This window comes from Dermacentor variabilis, chromosome 1 (assembly GCF_050947875.1).
Source record: "Dermacentor variabilis isolate Ectoservices chromosome 1, ASM5094787v1, whole genome shotgun sequence".
Lineage (NCBI taxonomy): Eukaryota > Metazoa > Arthropoda > Arachnida > Ixodida > Ixodidae > Dermacentor > Dermacentor variabilis.
The window spans coordinates 87,205,768-87,224,833 of record NC_134568.1 but is presented as its reverse complement, the minus strand read 5'-3'; the positions used below and the strand labels follow the sequence as shown (position 1 = coordinate 87,224,833).

The following is a 19,066-nucleotide window of genomic DNA, read 5'->3' as shown; positions in this document are numbered from 1 at the left end:
TAGTGAATGCCTGGAAAGTAATCTGCATAATTTTTATTGTGTGCAGTCAAAAATGTTGCTCCCACTTTTGGATTCATGACCTTGAGCTCTGAAATCCAGGTATGTGGCAGTTATTTTTAAGCCTCTTGATGTGTACTTTTTATGATGCCATTGTATTGCTAAACTTTCTGGGCATCACCTTGATTGAATGTGCTCTGTTTTGCTCATTAGCTCCTTATTCTGGGTTACCTGAATGTGCGAGACCTGCTCGCTGCATCTAGAGTCAACACAGATTTATTTGAATTGGCTTCTCATCCTGTGCTTTGGCGGAAGCTATTTTTGAAGAACTTTCCTTCTGGTATGCTTTCTTTTTTTAATAAAAAAGAAAACTTTACTGTGTTTAATATTTCTGGCAGCGTTGCTTAAGGCTGGTACTTGTCTTCATTTACAGTGGAAGTGTCACCAACTGACAATGTTTCTGACTGGAGAGAGGTATGTTGGCAAGTAAAATAGTTGCATTAAATGTGAAATAATCGTAACAAGAATGTGGTTTATGCAAGATACCAAGAAGTGCACTTTCCTGCATGTTGCAGTTGATGGTGTTGAAATTAAGTTTTGTGTGCTTGGAGAGAGCAAGAAAGAGTGCTTTAGCCTCATTTTCTATTGAGGTGCGAAGATTACCATTTTGGTTTTCTTGAACAAGATGTGTGCATAAGCTCACTTGAAGAATTTTGCACGAGGTTCTATTCTGCATAGGAACTTGGAATGCTCGTAATTTATGCAGGTTCCTGAAGGAATTAAGACGAAGTTTCATGTGGTTAATTCTTCTAGCGTTTTTTGCAGCTTTTTCTTAGAGCTTGTATTTATTTCTTAGTATTAAGCACATAGCAAGTACCTGTGTTCAGGAATGTGCACATTAACTTATAAGTTTTCATGCTCATTATTGCCCTGGTGGTTAATCAAGAATCTCGCAACTCAAGGAGGCCAGCATTCCACTTTGCTTAAAATCTGTGGTTAACTGACTCTGGCATTGAGGTGCATGCATGGGGTTTTGTTGCTACACAGATTCCTTTCAATAAATGATGAATTCAGCCTAGGCACAAGTGTACAATTTTGTTAATGGGAACCTGGTAAAGGTGTGTAGGTTTAGGCAAATTATTAATCTGTTGTATCAAAACAATGTAGAAAAAGACACGTGGAACAGTAGTGCTTTGTCCCTGCCATTCTTTTGTTCAGACCTCTCTTTCTAAGCAGCTCTACTATAAATTAAGGCATGTTGCAACTGTTGTGAATGTGTTCAGATATTTCGTTGAGGGCAGTTACATGAGCACTTAGCCTTGGCTGTCTATATACTTGCAGATATCATTAGCAGTTGTCTTAATTTGCTGTTGTGTTGCACTTGTGACTAGAGAATAGTGAATAATCAGTGCTGTTTTTGTGAGCTGTGCACATACCTGCCTGCTGCAGAGATACAAGCGGGAGTACTTGTTGCGCAAGGAGCAGCAGGAGCATGCTCTGCGGATACTGCCACGCATGCAGGTGCGCCTAGTAATGCCCAACCCCCTTCGAAACACTCACCGTCCCTTTCTGCTGCCCCCAGTGCCCCAGATCAGTGACGACGACTTCGACTTCGACATGTTCATGCGTAAGTCTCCTTACTGCTTCTTTTTCTCTTCTCGTGGACCTAATTAAAGCAAAGTTTGTGAGGATCTTATTCAGTTATCCAGAAAGAGAGAGCAGTGGTGTGCATCTATGATTACTGTTCTGATAATATGTTGAGGGGGACAGTGGTTATGTAACCTTGAGAACAGTGCCTTTTTTCTTCTGTTTTGATGTCCTTATTGTTTTCATTTATTTTTTGTTACACTTCTGTCTTCCGCTTAATTATTCAGATGAAAGCCTTAAGTGTCTCATGGGTAGAAAAATCCATTGTCCGGCGTTATCAAAAAATTTGCCGTCCAGCATTATGGCACCAAAATTGATGGTGCCACCCACGACCATTGCCGCAGGTGGAAGCTGAACACACATCTTTTGCATAATGTATGCGGTGCTTTATCAATTAAACTACTGCAGCGTTTATCCTCCCGTCCAATTTCATGGGTATTTGTGTATGTGTACGTGGTTAACCTTCAGAATGCTGGCCAGTGCTGTTCACCGCCAAGATGAAGGGTATGGAACATCCTTTTAACTGCAGCCATTTCATTTTCATAGTATGTGAGCTTACGCGTAGGTAACTGGCCAATAATCCCTCCTATGCTAACTCATCGCACCAAGGCTGTTAAACCATGACACTGTGGCAAGTTGCAGGCGTCCAGTTAACACCATCTGAGCTTCCGACGTCAAAGCTTTTCGTAGTACCTGGTGCTTGAGGCATTTGAAAATGCAGCTTTGGATCGCCGCAGAAATTAATATACTACAGTTATATCTGTCTAGGTGCTTAGTTTCATCATCAATCCATCTGTCACCTATCTAGCACATATGTTCCAAGGTAGCAGCTTCCTTTCTTGCCCATTAGGGAGAGTGGGATGAAAATGGATGCACTCATAGTCACCTTAGCTGCCGGCCAGAGTGACTTGGAGATCGTCACCTTTCTGAATGTGACAAGTTCCTTTGTATTTAAGGTCAGAAAAGAGCTCATATAGCTTCTAATGACAACGTGTCATTTCTTGCTAAGAGAAGAACACCAGGGTATCTACCATCCGGGAAAACCGGGAAAGCCGGCAATTCTCAGGGATTTTGAATAGAGTGGAAATACTCAGGGAAAACTCGGGGAATTAGTACTTCTATCAGGGAAAATTAGCTGTAACTTTATTGAAAGGGAACGAAAGTCGCGTAAATGCTGGCTCGAGTAACAGAGAGGAATCGTAACGAATCGTCTTTGACGCCAGGTCGTCGGCTGGAGGAGTTGCCTGTGTGCAGTCGACGACCGATTTTCCGGACGCCCGATTTTCGGGATATGCCTGATAATTCGGACGACTTCGCGACACCACCACCTGCTCTATAGAGTCAAAGTATAAGACCGTATGAAATTCCGGACGCAAGAACCCTTCGCCTTCTGACTTTGTGGACTTCTTGCCGTGACCGCAGGTCCGAAATGACATTAATCAAAGCCACCACGCCGCTGTTTTGATTACCTCGCCGCTTCCAACCAGCGCTCTCGCATGCAGATCCGCTGGCAGCCGTAGCCACCACTACGGCAACACTAGGCCTAGCTACTTCGACGTTCGCCACTGTTAGCAATTCGCTGCTGTTAGTAATGGTGCCGAATCATCCTTTGTAATTCTTGTCATTGGCCTCGAAGCTCGGAAAGCTCGGCGCGTTGCGTCATGCCCGTTTCCGACAGTAAGCTTCACCTCACAGCAGTGTTGTGCCATGAAGCATACGTGAAGTATTGCGGTGCATTAACAAGTGTGGGAAGGGGCAATTGTCACGGGACCTAGTATGTATTCCTTAATTATACACCTGTGCACCCGCCGTCTCCTGTCACAGCACGAGCACCTATATGCCTAATAAGTGTATTGGGAGGCCTTTAGAGAGTTTTCTCGGACGTGCCTGTGGCGATTTGAGCCCTTAAGGGCAGTAAAAGATATGCATTCAATTTTTCGTACTGCCTGATTTTTCGGATGTTTTTGGGGCCCCTAGTGAGTCCGAAAAATCAGACGTTGACTGTATAACGGACCAAGAGGAATGCGCAGCGGAAGGAGGAAAAGAACAGAAAGGACCGACACAATGAGGAATGAAGGGGAAATGAAGTGTGCCGCCGCTTTTTTGAAGGAGCTTGAGCTCAAAAAACTAAGTGGTGGCTGATGCCGAGGTGCAAGTGTCCCGCATCCAAACCAAGATAAACCCTTTAAAGCAGTGAAATGCAACACTGAGGGGTTGTGCATGGTCTGAGAGTATGTCAGGACAGTTGAGGTCGACTTTCCAGCTGTTGAGAGAGAATCTCACTTGTGACATTGTTCGGGCCTCATACCAATGAGCTTGCTACGAGTTGATAGAAATAGTTTATGTTCGAAAACATTTACTTCTGTATGCATCTCTTCTTATTTGTGTTTGAAAATGTTCAACTCGATTTGCAGTGGGCTTTACCATTTCTTTTAAAGATATTTTATTCGCTGTGCATTTTACTAAACCCCTCCCTTCTGTTTTCTTTTTGAACAAAATAAACACTGCCACTCTTTACTATTCAAACTGGATTAAGTCGTTTTTTATTTATTAACATGCTTACTAGAGAGTGACAGCATTGGCCGACATGGTGTCAGCCCGTTTTGACATAAAACAATGTTCTGTGTCACTTAATGAATTTTGCAAAGGCACTCAGGGAAAACCTGGAAAACTCAAGTAATTTGGAAATGTCAACTTGGTAGACACCCTGAAAACACTGCTATTGGTAATGCATCATCCAGACGGTTGAGTTTAAAAATTATAGAGTTTTACATGCCAAAACCACAGTCTAATTATGAGGAACGCCATAGTGGGGGGGACCCTGGATTAATTTTGTTCAACTGGGGTTCCTTAACGTGCACCTAAAGTTAAGTGTACTGGTGTTTTCACATTTTGCCCCCATCGAAATGCGGCTGCTGTGGCCGGGATTTGATCCTGCAATGTTGTGCTTAGCAGCGCAGCACCAAAGCCACTAACAACCACGGTGGGTGGATGGTTGAGTTTCAAATGGCCTGTAGGGTGCAGGTGTAAAATTTAGATGGTTTGGCTTTATTTCCATGAAGTATTGTCCTGCTATAACTAAACAGAGAATGCAGGATGTCAAATGGTATTGCTTATTATACCAAACCAAATTCGTTTGCTTGTGGCTGAAATTACGTATGTATTCTGGTAGCAAGAATATCTAATACAGTTGCCCACCAGTTTCGTTAGATGCCTGATTTTTAGGACCTGCACACTTATTCAGACTTCCATGCGGCAGAGCCACATGCCCTTAGAGTGAATGTAGAATGGTAACCAAAATTTGAGGTGCAGCACCCTTTTTTTAGACATAATTCACATGTGGTGATGCTGCAAACAAAAACAAGGCAGGTGCAAACAAAGGTGATGCCACATTGACTCAGCACCGAACTGCAGCTTTGGCTACTGAATGCCATGAAGTGGCACTGGTTATGACTAGTGACCTAGGCAGTACAACTGTGACGGAATTTTGATGATGGTCTGCGGAGTAGCTGGCGAAAAACCATTGTTGTAAGCTTGTAATCATTGTGTTTGCACTAGTGGACCTCACTGGCAATCAAATGTGAGATCATACGCACAGCCTAGACAGATGGTTGTGTTAGCAGAACTGGGCCTGCATGTGGCCCCCCTCCATGCCCAAAAAATTGCTTGGCGACTGTACAATAGAACCACACTGATACGATATGGTTTAGTATGATTTCTCGGTTGCAAAATTCACGACCAAGAATGAAAAAAATTACTTAATATAGTTACACTTATTTCTTGCTAATTAATACGTTCCTGGAAAACACAATCTTTCGGCAGCAATGTTCAGTACTTTTACAAATTGTAATTGTATGACACGTATGCGGGTCACTAGATTCCGTGTAAAAAAGAAATGGCGCGAGGCACATGCGATTGGGAGCAATAGGCGCCCACCACAGCAGCTTCCCCGCAGTACTCGCCCACCCGTTTCATATGAAAATGTCGGCACGCAGTCAATTTCCTCTTCTGGTACTAGCAAATATTGTGGGTTGTTGCACGTTACATACTGCACACATTTAACAGGTGCTAACCCAAACGTGCCGCCGTTTCCTGCTACAAGAAGTGCAAAGTGAGTGTTTGGTCTCGCTTTGGCAGTATCATATTCTGGCATTGCTCACCAGCTTGATTTTGTTTCGGTTTCTTGCTGCTGTCTTAAAGCACAGTGCAGGAGTAAAACTACAAAGCACACCTCAGATCACTCATACCTCACCAGGTCGACCTGCTTTGGTGTTTCTCATCGAGTAGGTATGGTCAAAACTTCCCACCTGAAGGGACTGTTGACACAGGCCAAATTTGAGAAGCACAAACATAAGCTTGCCGAAGCCACAAAAACAATGCATGTCTTGGGCTGTGTGGGCCCCACCAGCTAGGGGTGCACCGGCATCTCGTGCTGCAACACTTCGCATTAGTACATAGTTGTCGATTGCAGTTAAGTCTGCCAAATTTGTTACTAACTTCGGATCATATATTTCTCTGGTTAGTAAGTTTCTTCTTGCATTTTTTTCCAAAATGTGCATGCGCTTCTACTGTACTTGGCATGCACAAGTTTAAATACCTGGTTTTCCTCCATGTTGAACTGGCATGCAGCGTCCTTATGACATGTCACACTCATCATGGCCTCCTAGTTCCTGAGATTTAAGCCTGCTGGACTACTCTAGCTGGGTCATTGCTAAGAAGAAATAAAAAAAAGCAACTACACTGCATATAAAGCTCTCCAAAGGCTTCTATTGTGAAAGAAATTGCAAACAATGACGTGCAACATGATTGAAGCATGCAGCAATTTTTTAAACTAAATTTAGTCATATTAGGGCTGAGGTGGTTTAATTAAGTTTTGTAAACGAGCTGTGGTATAAACAGTTTACAAAATTTGGTACAAATATATAAAATTCTGTCTGAAATATTTCTTTTTCTAAAGTTATCATTATGTTCTCAAATACCTGGAATACCTGGTACATGGCTATCACTGCTGTAGTTAATACTTGAATTGAACTTGCAGTTTTTGATCCTTTCAGGGACGGCATGCCTATTGGTTGTAGTTGCATGTCAAAAACTTGAAGAAACCCGCATCTAGTCAGGACGATCAGTGAAACTATTACACAGATGAGATCATGCTTTGCATTAATGGAAGCCTGGCATGATTTTATCACTTAAGTGGTGAATCGTATATAGGAGACTTCCATTAATTTGACTCTGGTTAATTCAATCCTGATTGAAGGTCCTGGCCAGCGCCCACACATTTGTAAACGCCTAAAGATTTGTTATTTCAATCCTGAAATTGGCCTTTGCCAGATAATTCAAACTTCACCAGTCAGCATGCATGTGCCAGAACCCCATAGTGACCCTAATAGCGATCCTTATACTGGCAGCATGTCTCGACAGTGCTTAGTCCTGGGTCAGTGAATGCATCTAATACACGTCACCTCCCATAGGAAACTCCTGTTCTCAGCCTACCCTAGGAATATTTTCATGCAATAGTGGTAGCTCACAATGTCTGATTACAGTATTTATCCGACTCTATCACGCTACTTTTTTTTTTTTCATAAAAGTTGGGCTCGAAATTGCCTGTGCGGTTCTATCGGATGCAAAACCAAAACTGCGCCTGTGGCGTCCTTATACTTTACCACATAACACAGTTGTGTTTCGGTGAAGCTGACTTTCGGCAACCGGTTACCATTGTGCAATACATACTAGACCCTTGCCGATTTTTCTTGCTAAAACATTGTGTGCGCACTAGATTTCTACTCCATTTAGAAGAGTTAATGTCTATTCTACGATAGTTTTTGACTGTGGACACATTGAAAATGGTTGGGCATTTGATTCTAGAGTGTTAAAATCGGGCAAATACTACTTCCAAATGAATTAGCAGTGTGTTTTGTCATATTTTTCTCCATCTTGTTTAATCCGATCTGCCAGATGCTTTGATCAGTTTCGTTAATTCGTCCCGTCAGGGACCAATTAATGGAAGTTGACTGTATTCAAATTGGTAAAAAAAATGTTGTTTAATATGACGAGGGGAAATACCTGGTGAACTATTCTGACTGGAGACCATATTGTTTCAGACTCAATTTCTTACTTAATTAGTAAATTTCTCATTGTTATTTTTACTTGAAATGGTTGTTCAGGCACAGGAAATTAATTAAATTCTGGGGTTTTACATGCCAAGACCATGTTCTGATTCCAGTTAATTTCGGGACTCCGGGTTAATTTTGACCACCTTGGATTCTTTAATGTGCAACCAAAGCACAGTACTACACCACAAGCGACAAGTAATGGCAACTGTACTCATAGGTGATGTGCAATCGTTGTTCAGAATCTGGTAGGGAGCTCTTCTTTATTCTATGGGGAGCTCTGTTATTTTTGCATGTTCCTGCATGTTGCTGCATCTTCTGACTCCATATCAACGTATTGGGTTGGTGCAAAAGTAATTTTCATTTTCATTCAAGGACAAATAACTTCTTTTAAAAATTTCATGACTAAGGCTTCTCGAGAAGCCAATGATGCAATAATTATTATTGTCTACTACCTCTTGCCAAGAAGCAGGCATGCTGTGGATTCCATCCACTTCAGCAAAACTTGGAGACTGTGAGTTAAAGGGGCCCTGCAACACCTTTCCTTCAATACTGAGGACACACTGGAGTGAGTGTGATGTCTTTCAGTGGAAATGAATTCTGCAGCACCTAATAATAACAGTTATAAAAGTGCAATGTTTACTTCCCCATTTCTCCTCAATACATTTCTTCCCAGCTGGGGCAGGGCCAATGGCAGTGACCTGCCTATTGCGCCTTGCTTACTTTTCTTTCTTCCCACAGCGCACTTACGGTAACCCTTCAAGGTTAGTGTCTGACATAGACGCCAGAGAGTGACAAAGGAGTGGTAACATGACAGGTGGAAATACATTGACAACCAACACTTCCCATTTACTAAATCCCCATTTACTAAATTGTAGGAGGGGTGTGCATACCTGCCAAGTTTAGCAATCTTATCGTAAAATGCCAGATTTTTAGGGCTTGTTTAGTAAGTCGGGGCATACCCTAGCCCCGCACTCTTACACCGGATCCATCCTGAAATTCAAACATCAAACACGTGCCCAGTTTGTGAGACTTTGCCAACTTAGAACACATGCTCTGGTGGTGCCATGCATTATGGGGCAACGAAGACGTTACATTGTCCAAGTGGGAGGCTGCCCTATGTAGTCCCGATTTTGAAGCCCAGCTATGGGCAGTCCAACAGGCCCGCGACGTGGCGGAAAGGCTAGGCCTTTATGTCCTGACGTGGGAGAGGCCCGCTACGTGCTAGTGAATGTTCCAATGGACCTCAATAAAGCTTTCCATTCCATTCCATTCCATTTGATTAGACGAACCTACCCACATAGCAGTGACACCAACCTATACAACCAATGTAGAGACAAATTTTGTCATTAAATGTTTGCAGCTGCTCATAGCCTTTCTAGCTTTGTACTATTCTGGACTGGATAACCTTTTTTCCTTTTCTTCATGAACATTTGTGGTGCAGATCATTATAGTTGCAACTATATAGAGTACACTGCCTGTTGAAATTGCCCCGGCAAAGCAGAGCCTTAGTAAACCGGCAACATCTTGAGTTATCAATAAGTTTTAGTATATTTAATCAAATTTTAGCACTTGTTGGCTACGACTGTATTATTATTCAAGTTCTAAGGTTGAAAACTCTGATTTCAATTTCTAAGGTGACAGGCCTTCTCCATCCAGCCAGAGAGACAGAAAAACTTCTTATTAGAAGGCAAAAATGTTTGTTGGCACGCAAATGACCACAGACATGCTACCCTGTGTAGGGACGGGAAAGGGGATTAAAAAGTCCAGAGGAGAGCTGAAAAAGAAAAAAAAAATGGGATAAACTGTGCAAGCATCAAGCGTGTGAGCTTTCACTTAGGAGTAACTCACGATCATGAACAATCGCCCAGTGGCTGGTCATGCTGATCTATAATATCATAGACGAGGCATAATAGAAGGAGCTTTGAAAGCCATAGAAGAGAGTGAGTAATCTTTTATGCAAGATTGTGCACTCCCTGCTACTGTAGCAGAATAATATTGGGCTAACATGTTCATGGCAGCATTTTCTACAGATTGCAAACATTTTCTTGTTTAAAAAGTGTTGCAGTACCCCTTTAAACACTTGTGAAGGTAACCACCAAAAACTTTCATTGTAAGTAAATATTTTCTGCAAGGAAGTGCTGCAGGGCTTCAAAAAAGGAATTATTGAATGTCAACAAATCTGGGGAGTATGGCAGGTCCATCAGAACCACACATCTTGGATGGAAAGTTTTGTGATTTTTTTATTTTTACAATATGCAATCAGACATAACTGTACTAGAGGCAGCAACCCTATGTTGCCCCCTCCCCTCCATTTCTTTCTTTATCCTCTTTTGTGAAGATGTGTCCAGCTGGTAGTAATGGTAAGCTGCTACCAGCTGGACACAGCTGGTGAATGTGGTGCCCTGTGGGAATATCATGCCTATTAAACACTTGGCATGACTTTTCACCAATGCAGTTGAATTCTGGCTCCGGTTCTGGCCTAAGTCCTATGTTGACCCACAGATGTTGTGATTAGGTGAATGTACAAACACACTTTCCACCTCCCATCACTGTCAAGTGACAAATTTGTGTGCCTGTGTAGGCGACAAGTGTGTATGCTAGTTCACATTCTTGCTGTTGCTATAGAGGCAGTTGGTGGCTGATGCAACATTCAAGGTTGGCCATCTTTCCCTTATTGCATGCTGAATGAGGCATCAAGCTTGCCTTATTTTTGTAGGGTTGTGGGGGGCCAGCAGTGATACACATTGGCACTCCAGACAGTGCAGTTTCATGAATGCTTGATAACCATGGTGCAGTTTAGGCTCAAGGAAGAAACTGTTAATAACAATGTGTACACTTAGAAAGTACTTATAATGTCTACAACTAACAATTTGAGTTGGCCAGCTAGTGGTACCTGACCTCACTGAGTACCCGCCATGGTTGCTCAGTGGCTATGGTGTTGGGCTGCTGAGCACGAGGTCGCGGGTTCGAATCCCGGCCACGGTGGCCGCATTTCGATGGGGGCGAAATGCGAAAACACCTGTGTGCTTAGATTTAGGTGCACGTTGAAGAACCCCAGGAGGTCGAAAAGTCCTCCACTACGGCCTGCCTCATAATCAGAAAGTGGTTTTGGCACGTAAAACCCCATAATTTAATTTTTTTTTGACCTCACTGAGTGTCCATTGAAGAGAATCAGCTTGGAAAAGAGGGGTTTCCAACTTACCTGCTGGTGCATGGGTAGCTATGGTGTCTGCCAAAGTGAAAGACAGATGTTTACCTGTCTTCAAGAGGGTGGGTAAGTGGTGGCAGAAGTTTCCTTGTGCCGCTCTCTTTGGATCAAAGGACTCTCTTCCTCTGGGCATACCTGTATCTTGGGTACACGTCATGGGTATACCTTACATTCACTCTCTGTCATATAGACTTCAAGGACCACTCACCATGTTTGGGAATTCGAAACAAATGACTGCAGCACTTAGATCACTCAGTGCTGATTGTGTCTGCAAAGTATGAAACTGGTGTGTGGCACGAAAGTTGTTGAAATTTCAAACACAAGGCCGCACGCGCTTCCTTTTGAGGGAGCTGCGCTTTAAGCGAGAGTCAAGGTCACATGTTCAAAAGCCTCTACATAATATGCCCTGTCTACAATGTCACCGACCATTTTCACGTGACTTAGGTTAATCATTCAATGCAGAATGTGCAACACTGCCACTGGAAGTGCACCATGCAGCAAAATATGGGAGAAAAAAAAAAAAAGGAGACTGTGCTTGTCATGTGGATGTGACGCGTTCCCTCAGCTCTGGTATGGGAGAAAGCTGGGAAAGAACGGCACTTGCAGACGCTGGTCTAGGCAAAGGAGGAGAACGTCTCTGTTGGTACTCGCGCTCGCTTCCTGGCAGTATGGTAACAGGACAATCAATTTCTTATGTCTCCTCTAATAAAGAACTCATTTGAAAAATATTTCAGTAATGTGCTCCCTAGACGGCACTTTACAACTTACAGTATATAACCAAATTCGCAATGGGGCCTGATGAGGGGCCCTTTAAGGAAGTAGGGAGTCAATATGGGGTAAACATTGTGTTTATGGTTGTAAGTTAGGAAAGATGTGTACAGAGAAAGAAAGGCCAGTTGGAGTTGCTAGAAAAAAGCCTGGCAGTTACCTTTATGTAAAGCATACCAACAGGTTTGCAGAATGCTCTATGGGCATAGTTTATAAAATTTCTTTTAGCTGTGGTCGATTTTTAGTGTGGTAGACAAGGACATTGCATCAATGAGAGATTAATTAAACATAAACGTTTCTTGACTGATCGAACACTAACATTTTGTTGAACTGTCATAATAGCAAGTGTACTTTTAAATTTACAGACAGTATAGTTCTGTTGAGACATAAAAGTAAAGAAGTGCACCTTTTGGTCGAGGCATGGCTTATCATTATAGTGTTAGCATGTGTATAGGTCAGTCCTAAACTATCTTGCGCAAAAAGGAATTGTCTTGTCTAAACACTTTTGTGAGTGCCTGTACGTGACCAGAACTGACTTGTTGGCACTGTCTTCCCTTGAGCATGTGCAGATAAGTTTTGTGTCTTTCTTTTTGTTCCTATTTGTGTCTGTGTTTGCATGCCTGGCTTCAGTAATGTAATTATTATATATTTATAATTTATAATTATTATATATGTAAGTAAATATATAAAGTTTTCCATCTCCCTAACCTCTTGGTGTAGGTCCGCTCACCAGACATGAGGATTCATTGTGTGGAGCAAATGACCGCATTGGGGCACAAAGGTTTTCACATGCTTAAATGTGAATTCTGTGGCCATTGCATCTGGACCCGCATTAAAAATGACAGGGCTCAGGGCTGTACATACAAAGCAAGTGTGTTGATTGGATTGCTGGCACAAGTACCTAGTTGTAACCATCACTGCTACATGCACAGTGTTGAGGACGAACTGTGAGCAAAGGCTAGTTAATATAATTACTTTATTTGCCCAAGAACTCTCCAGGCTTGAGCCATTTTGAAAATCACCAGAACCTTGATGAAGAAAATGGCTGTGCCTAGCCTTAGAGGTAAAGACAAACTGTTCATCAGTTTAGACTTGTGAAGTATTCTTTCAAACTCTGTTTTGTTAATTTTGCATTAAGAGGTTGATATTAAAAGAAAAAATGAAAGTCCAAGTTCATTTTTTTTTTATTTGTGCGCCAATAACTTAGCGCCTTTACACCAGTGTGAAATTGTAGATTTCAAAGTGTTTTCTTATGTTCAGAATGTTGTGGTGCAGTAAGAGTTCTTGAGGCTAGCTAGGTTCAATCTTCGGCTCCTTGAAAATACAATGTAATCCATCTTTGCCAATAAAAAGGTAACTACACTTGAGCAAATGCTGTCAAAATCTATGACATAATGGCGAGCTGCTGACAGAACTTAAAGGCAATAGCACCACTTGTCTTTTGTTTTTGCACTTTTGTGGCTAACCCAACCTCTCCTTATACTAGGAATACATTTTTTGGTATCGTAGAAGGGTAATTCACTAATATAGCTGAAATTTTTTTTCTTTGGTGGACATTTAACCTTTGAAAATGCTGTAATCTGCCTGCCTTATACACCGCCACCTGACAAGCACTTGTGACCCAACCAAAGGAAGCTGGCTGCACCACACCAAGTGTTCATGGGTGCACACCTAATGAGGCAGTATAGGGAGATCTAAGCTGATTTTCCTTAGGGTCAGTGAAACGCTGGAGGACTGATGGACTTGACAGGTCTTTCAAGTGCTTAAACTTGCTCTCCGTGAACATGAAGTGTGTGGCACAAATGAAATGCCTCTCTGAATGCTGCAGGGCCACCACAGTTTTGCTTACCGCTTCCCCTCAAGGGAACCAAAGGCGTCAAGTGAGGGAATGAAGGATGTTGTCGAGATGGTTAGCAAGCTGTGGTACAGGTGGATACAGTGATGTCTGTGCATGGCTTCTGTAAACAGCGCATCAACAGGGAACACTGCTATAACAACTCAAAAGGAAGCAGACTGGTTTTCAAGGCTCATAGTGATGTGCTTCGAATGTTAAAAATAAAATTCTGAGGAAATACATGCCAAAACAACAATATGGTTGTGAGGCAGGCCCAAACTTTCCTCATGGAAGCTACATATACAGCTTACCTTGACATGGTGTGGCATTGATGCAGCACTGCAGAGGAGCGCATACACCATGTGTGTCTGAAATGTCCATGCATTCAGCCTGTTGTGCTGCCTGCAGTTGCTAAAATAATATAATAGCACTTGGCTTTCACAAACATGAAGATTAACCAGATTGGAAAGCTGTTCAGGCTATAAAGAGATGGCTTGAGTATTGGCGGCAGACTTGAAGCCACCTGAGCTGAACAGAGATAATGTGCCAGTAGACGCACAGTGTCTTTTCCACATGCTTTCTGATTTTTGATTTCTTCTGTAGCCAGATCTCTATTTCTATGCTCCTATAGATCTCCCGCTACAAAGGAAGAGTCTCATCTATCATCAATAATCAGTGCCATCAGGCATCCAGCTATGATGAAAAGTGCTGTTGCCATTTCTCATGTTGTAAAGGGCTGGTTTTATTTGACGAGTTCTATCAAAATCAACTATGTTGGTGTCTGCAGAATTATTCCTGTTGTATTCAAACTGTTTTCACACTTTTATCTGATAAGCTGTTTGGGCCAAAAGTCTGGCACAAGCAATGATCAGATTCCCCAATTATCAAGCTAGAACAGCAGTAAAAAAATCTAGCCATTTTTAGTAGAAGCATGCATGCCAATCTTTGTAGGTACAAGGCTGATCAGCTGATAGTGCAATGCTTATTGTTGGCCCCCTACTCATGTGGCCATCAAACGAAAATTCTCCCATTTCCATAAAGTTGTGTACCCATCCCCCTGCCCCCACCTGAAAACAAACATTATATTCATACTAACCAAATGTGTGCCTTAGTTATAGTTGTTTGTGTTCTGTCTTTTACCAGACATGGTTTCTTTGCTACTTGTAATACCTTTGTGCCTTCCACTTACATTTTTGTGTGAACAAAGGGGATACTGATGAGAGAAATTAGCGCAACAAAAAACAACAAACACTGGAAGGGAAGATGAAGAAAAGTGCAATGGCAGACCAACTAGCCCAAGAATTTATCCTTCTAGAACAATGGATACTTTTGTTGAAAAGTGTTGCCGCAGTTGTGACCCAGTGGGTAGGATACCCGACTTGACTGTGGGAGGTGCAGGGTTGTATTCTCACTGCTGGGCACTCACCAGTTTATAAGAAGGGTACATGCAGCCCCCGGCCAGGCATCTGGCTTTCCAAGGGTGCATTGTTTGGGAGAAGTTTGTACAAACCACTATGCTTGCAGTGCAAGAATGAAGGCAAACAAAACACCGCGCAAAACTAAAAAAAAAAAAAAAATTAGTTGCCAGTTCCAATTCAGCAATTTCCCATCAAATGGGTGTCCTTCCCAAGCGTGGATCTCATGCATTTGCCAAGGACTGGGCTGAGAGCGAGCTTTTATCTGTTTTAGTGGTAGACACCTGGCAGCAGGACTTGTCTGCCTCCCACAACAGTGGCGGGAGCTTGACTATTTTACCATTGCTCTAGTGGAAAAGGGGCACCGAGAGACCTTTGAAATCTCCCTAGGGCCCCTTTTTTGAGATGAGAACCCCTACAGACAACCAATCGCTGGGCCAGAGGACATCTCTACCCATTAGAAAAAAACCAGTGGGTTTCGGTTCGACTGGAATTCTATCCAAGTACCTCCTGCATACGAAATACACGCTCTACCATTTGGCTAGTTCCGCGGTTACTGTAACATTTACTATTACTTTGCCTACTACAGATGGCCTTGTTTCCACCTTCTCCACCTGGTACATCAGCTTGGACATTCCCGCTTAGTTGTCTCTGTTTATCCTTTTGTCTCCCTCTAGCATGCATGTCTTCCTGTTTGTGCCAAACTTCTGTTGACACATTGCCCCTGAAATGGCTGAAGGATCATGATAGTGCCCAAAAGAAAGGAAATGAATATGTTTCTTAATTAAAATATAAGTATAGGGACCTACATTTTTGGGTGAAACCCTATTTTTCTCCTACGTTTGCCCTTTCGTAAAGGACAATGAAGGAAGGTGTTACAATACTATCAAATGCTGCCCACCACCTTGTGTAAGCAAGTGATGAAGATGTATTCTATTATTAATATTCTGAATATATGAATATTGTATATTTATTTTATTTCATTTATTATACATACCTACATCACCCAGAGACGTTCTAGAGGGGTACAAAGCTAAAAAAGATGAGAAAAAATAAAAACGGGTAACTGAATTCAGCAGGCACAAATATTGGCAAGCGATCTCAACTGTGCTTAGAATACCAATCATGGCCTCCAAGATTTGTGTGCGCTGTCAGCTTTGCGTCTGGTCGTGCCATTCTCATGGAGGGAGGTAATTTCAGTGGCGGGCGTGCCCGGCTCCTTCTCTGCACCGCGGCGCTCACACCCGAGGGCTTTTGATGCATCAAGGAGGTTTTTGCGTGCTCCAGTACTGTTGCTGAGGCTTGGATGAGGCAAGAAAAACAGGATATTGCACTGCTATATGATCCCTTACTGATTAGGAAATGACGGCTGAAGATGTATGAGGGGCAAAGCATGTGCTGGTGGCTATTTATTCTGAAATGTGTAAATATTTTAGAGCGCAGCATTCCTGCATTGAATGTCGGTGTGCCTTGGCATCCCTCATAACCAAGCAAACAAGCACAGCAAAGGATGAAAGAACGAATGCAGAGCACAGCGGTTGATGAAAGATGGCGATAGTGAAGAGAGCGTGAGGAGGAAAGTGGAGGAGGAGGGTGCGGTGGAACCATGAGGTAGAAAGTAGAGGAAGAGGGTATGGTGAAAGCGCAAGAAGAAAAGTGTAGTGCTGTGCAAGACAGGCTGTGCGGCGACGATGACTACGAGATGGCGCCAGAGTAGCGCACGTCAGACATATGAAAACAAAGCATCACATGAGTGGAAGTCTGTCTGCGGCGGCTGCTGTGAATTGCGCCAACACATAACCCACGCACTGCCTCTCGGGATCTTCCAATTAGCGAGACAGTCACAGCACACTTCACTCTGTTCATAACCTGCCACACGTGTTCGTACCAGCCAATATATGGCAAAATGAAAACACGTATAGAGCTGCGCTCAAATTTCGCATTAGGGATTATCGTTCGCATCTCCTACTGCAAGCTGGCCTTCGCTACAGTGTCACAACCAACTATGACCGCTGGATAGATTCCACAAAACACTGCTTCAATTCATACACAACACAGGCCTCACAGCGCACATATAATACAGATATACACATGAAGAATTATACCTTTACCACACTCACATAAAAAAGAGTATCGAAATCGTCGGTGAATTTTTTGTGCACAGATACCCCACCACAATCAAGTGAATATGTAGAAACGGTATATCTCTACAAGACCTTGTCATTAGGCGGGTAGAAAGTATGAACAGCCACCAACTAACCTCTTTCATCGACCCTTTGAGCTACGTATCAGGTGTTGGCTTTGTTAGCGAACAGACAGACCTAACTCACTGGGCTAAGTATGCCAATTCAGAGGCAGATATTCAGGGTGGAGTGTCACTGAAAGTGCAAATACACAGTGAATGCTTCAGCTAAGGTGCAGCAAGCTTTAAGATAGGTTTCCATTGTGGATTAAAGAAAATCTATGTGTTTTGCTGCGTGTCAAGATGTCAAAACTGGATGGAGAGAGAAATTGTATGCAAAATGTGAAATATGCAAATATTTACTCGTTTATTAGTCTGATATAGTTGCTACCCAAGCAGGCATTCTCATATTTATGAACAGTATGATTGAAATGTACATTACACAAAACACAAGATTGGCGTGTCTCATCTCATTCGGGTGCCTGCTTATGGCATGGTTATTTTACATTGAAGCTGTTTATGCGGACCCTGTGCCGTCATTGTCGGACTTCGATAAAGAGGGGCCATGTGACCTAGCGGGAGAGGAGAAGAGCTCAACAGGAAGAAAGGGGTTGGAGCGATCCCTTTCCCTCTGTGAGAATGCTATCTTATATGTAAATCTTATAGGGTCATTCCACGCCAAATCAACCAGCGTTTTTTCGACCATCACAGATATAGCTGAAAAAATTTCCACATGTTTGTTAGAGTTCAAATCTCATCCTCCATGTTTATTTTCCCTTGCAAAAATTTTGTAGAATTTTGAGGACAATTTGTTTTTCCGGCCAAGCTGAGTTAGACGGCATCCATCAACATTTTTTCTCAAAGACACACTGTATAATCCACTCCTTCATATTGCGTTTGTGGCAACCCAAAGATGCGATGCGACTGCAAAAATTGCAAACTTTATAAAAATTTGAATATTTCTATTGGTTCTGGCCATAGCAAAAGCGTGTAAAATTGCAAAGTTTGAGTTTTTTTCTCGGAACGTAGAAAAACCTCGAAGTCACACATAAAATATATACCGGTAGACCCGTTAACATAATACAGCTGAAAAATATTTAAAGTATCGAAGGTTTAGCCGTTCACATGGAAAAAGATTTTAAAGTTCCATTTTTTTGCAAAAAGCTCCATATTCAAGGTAAAATAAGGTGCCTTGGTGGTCGGCCTAAAAATATATGCATTACATCATTAGATAGCCCTACGTGTGTACTATGCATGTGGGAAGTTATAAAAAGGTATTATTTTTTAAACGCAAGAAACGATTTTTTTAATTATCTGTATGTGGATCACCTAAACAGCGTACATATATGAAGCGTAGCCGTCTTGCAAAGACATATTGGCAACAAAGTGAGCCCAAGGAACTATTCAGGAAGGGGCTTGTGGTTTTTTTATTGTATGCAAACCAAGACAGGTGATTTCCAACACCGTATCCCTGACTTTTTTTTCCATGGCTACGAAAATTTTATGTCAACCGCGTTTGAATACATTAGCCTGAACATAGCCCGTATCACTTTTATAGCCGAGCAGGTGCCGGCTGTCGAACAGCTTTAACACTTCTTGTCTTCGACGAAGACGTGAATGCAACGTTTAGTTGAGAAAGTGACGTCGGCTGAAAATAATGTAAAGACCTGGTTCCGTTAATGCGCATAGCATTCGCAAACCTGGACGACAATTCGACCTCCCGCTTAGATATTGCACTCTCCGGCACCCAAATTGGTTTTATATGTAAAAGGCTTTCACGTGCCCACTTGTACAGCTCAAACGGTGTCAAAATCTGCCTTGAGAAAGGCCTTTGCAGGCTTGCCTTGGCAGCCAACCGTTTCAGGGTGCCACCCACCCCATCACAGGCACTTTTTCCGTGTG

General features: G+C 42.5%; 1 protein-coding gene across 2 annotated transcripts in view; it reads left to right on the top strand.

The window, feature by feature from the left end:
* LOC142580162 (F-box only protein 7-like) overlaps positions 1–19,066 on the top strand; it is a 69,976-nt gene that overhangs the window by 32,828 nt on the left and 18,082 nt on the right. The window contains exons 7-11 of one of the 2 annotated variants that reach the window (XM_075691029.1): positions 47–99; positions 211–337; positions 431–471; positions 1,447–1,624; positions 11,428–11,702. In XM_075691029.1, the coding sequence (XP_075547144.1) occupies positions 47–99; positions 211–337; positions 431–471; positions 1,447–1,624; positions 11,428–11,687 (659 nt within the window). In that variant the 3' untranslated portion in view covers positions 11,688–11,702. Of the gene's footprint in view, positions 1–46; positions 100–210; positions 338–430; positions 472–1,446; positions 1,625–11,427; positions 11,703–19,066 lie in introns of those variants that run through there. The other variant, XM_075691026.1, reaches the window with a different exon arrangement.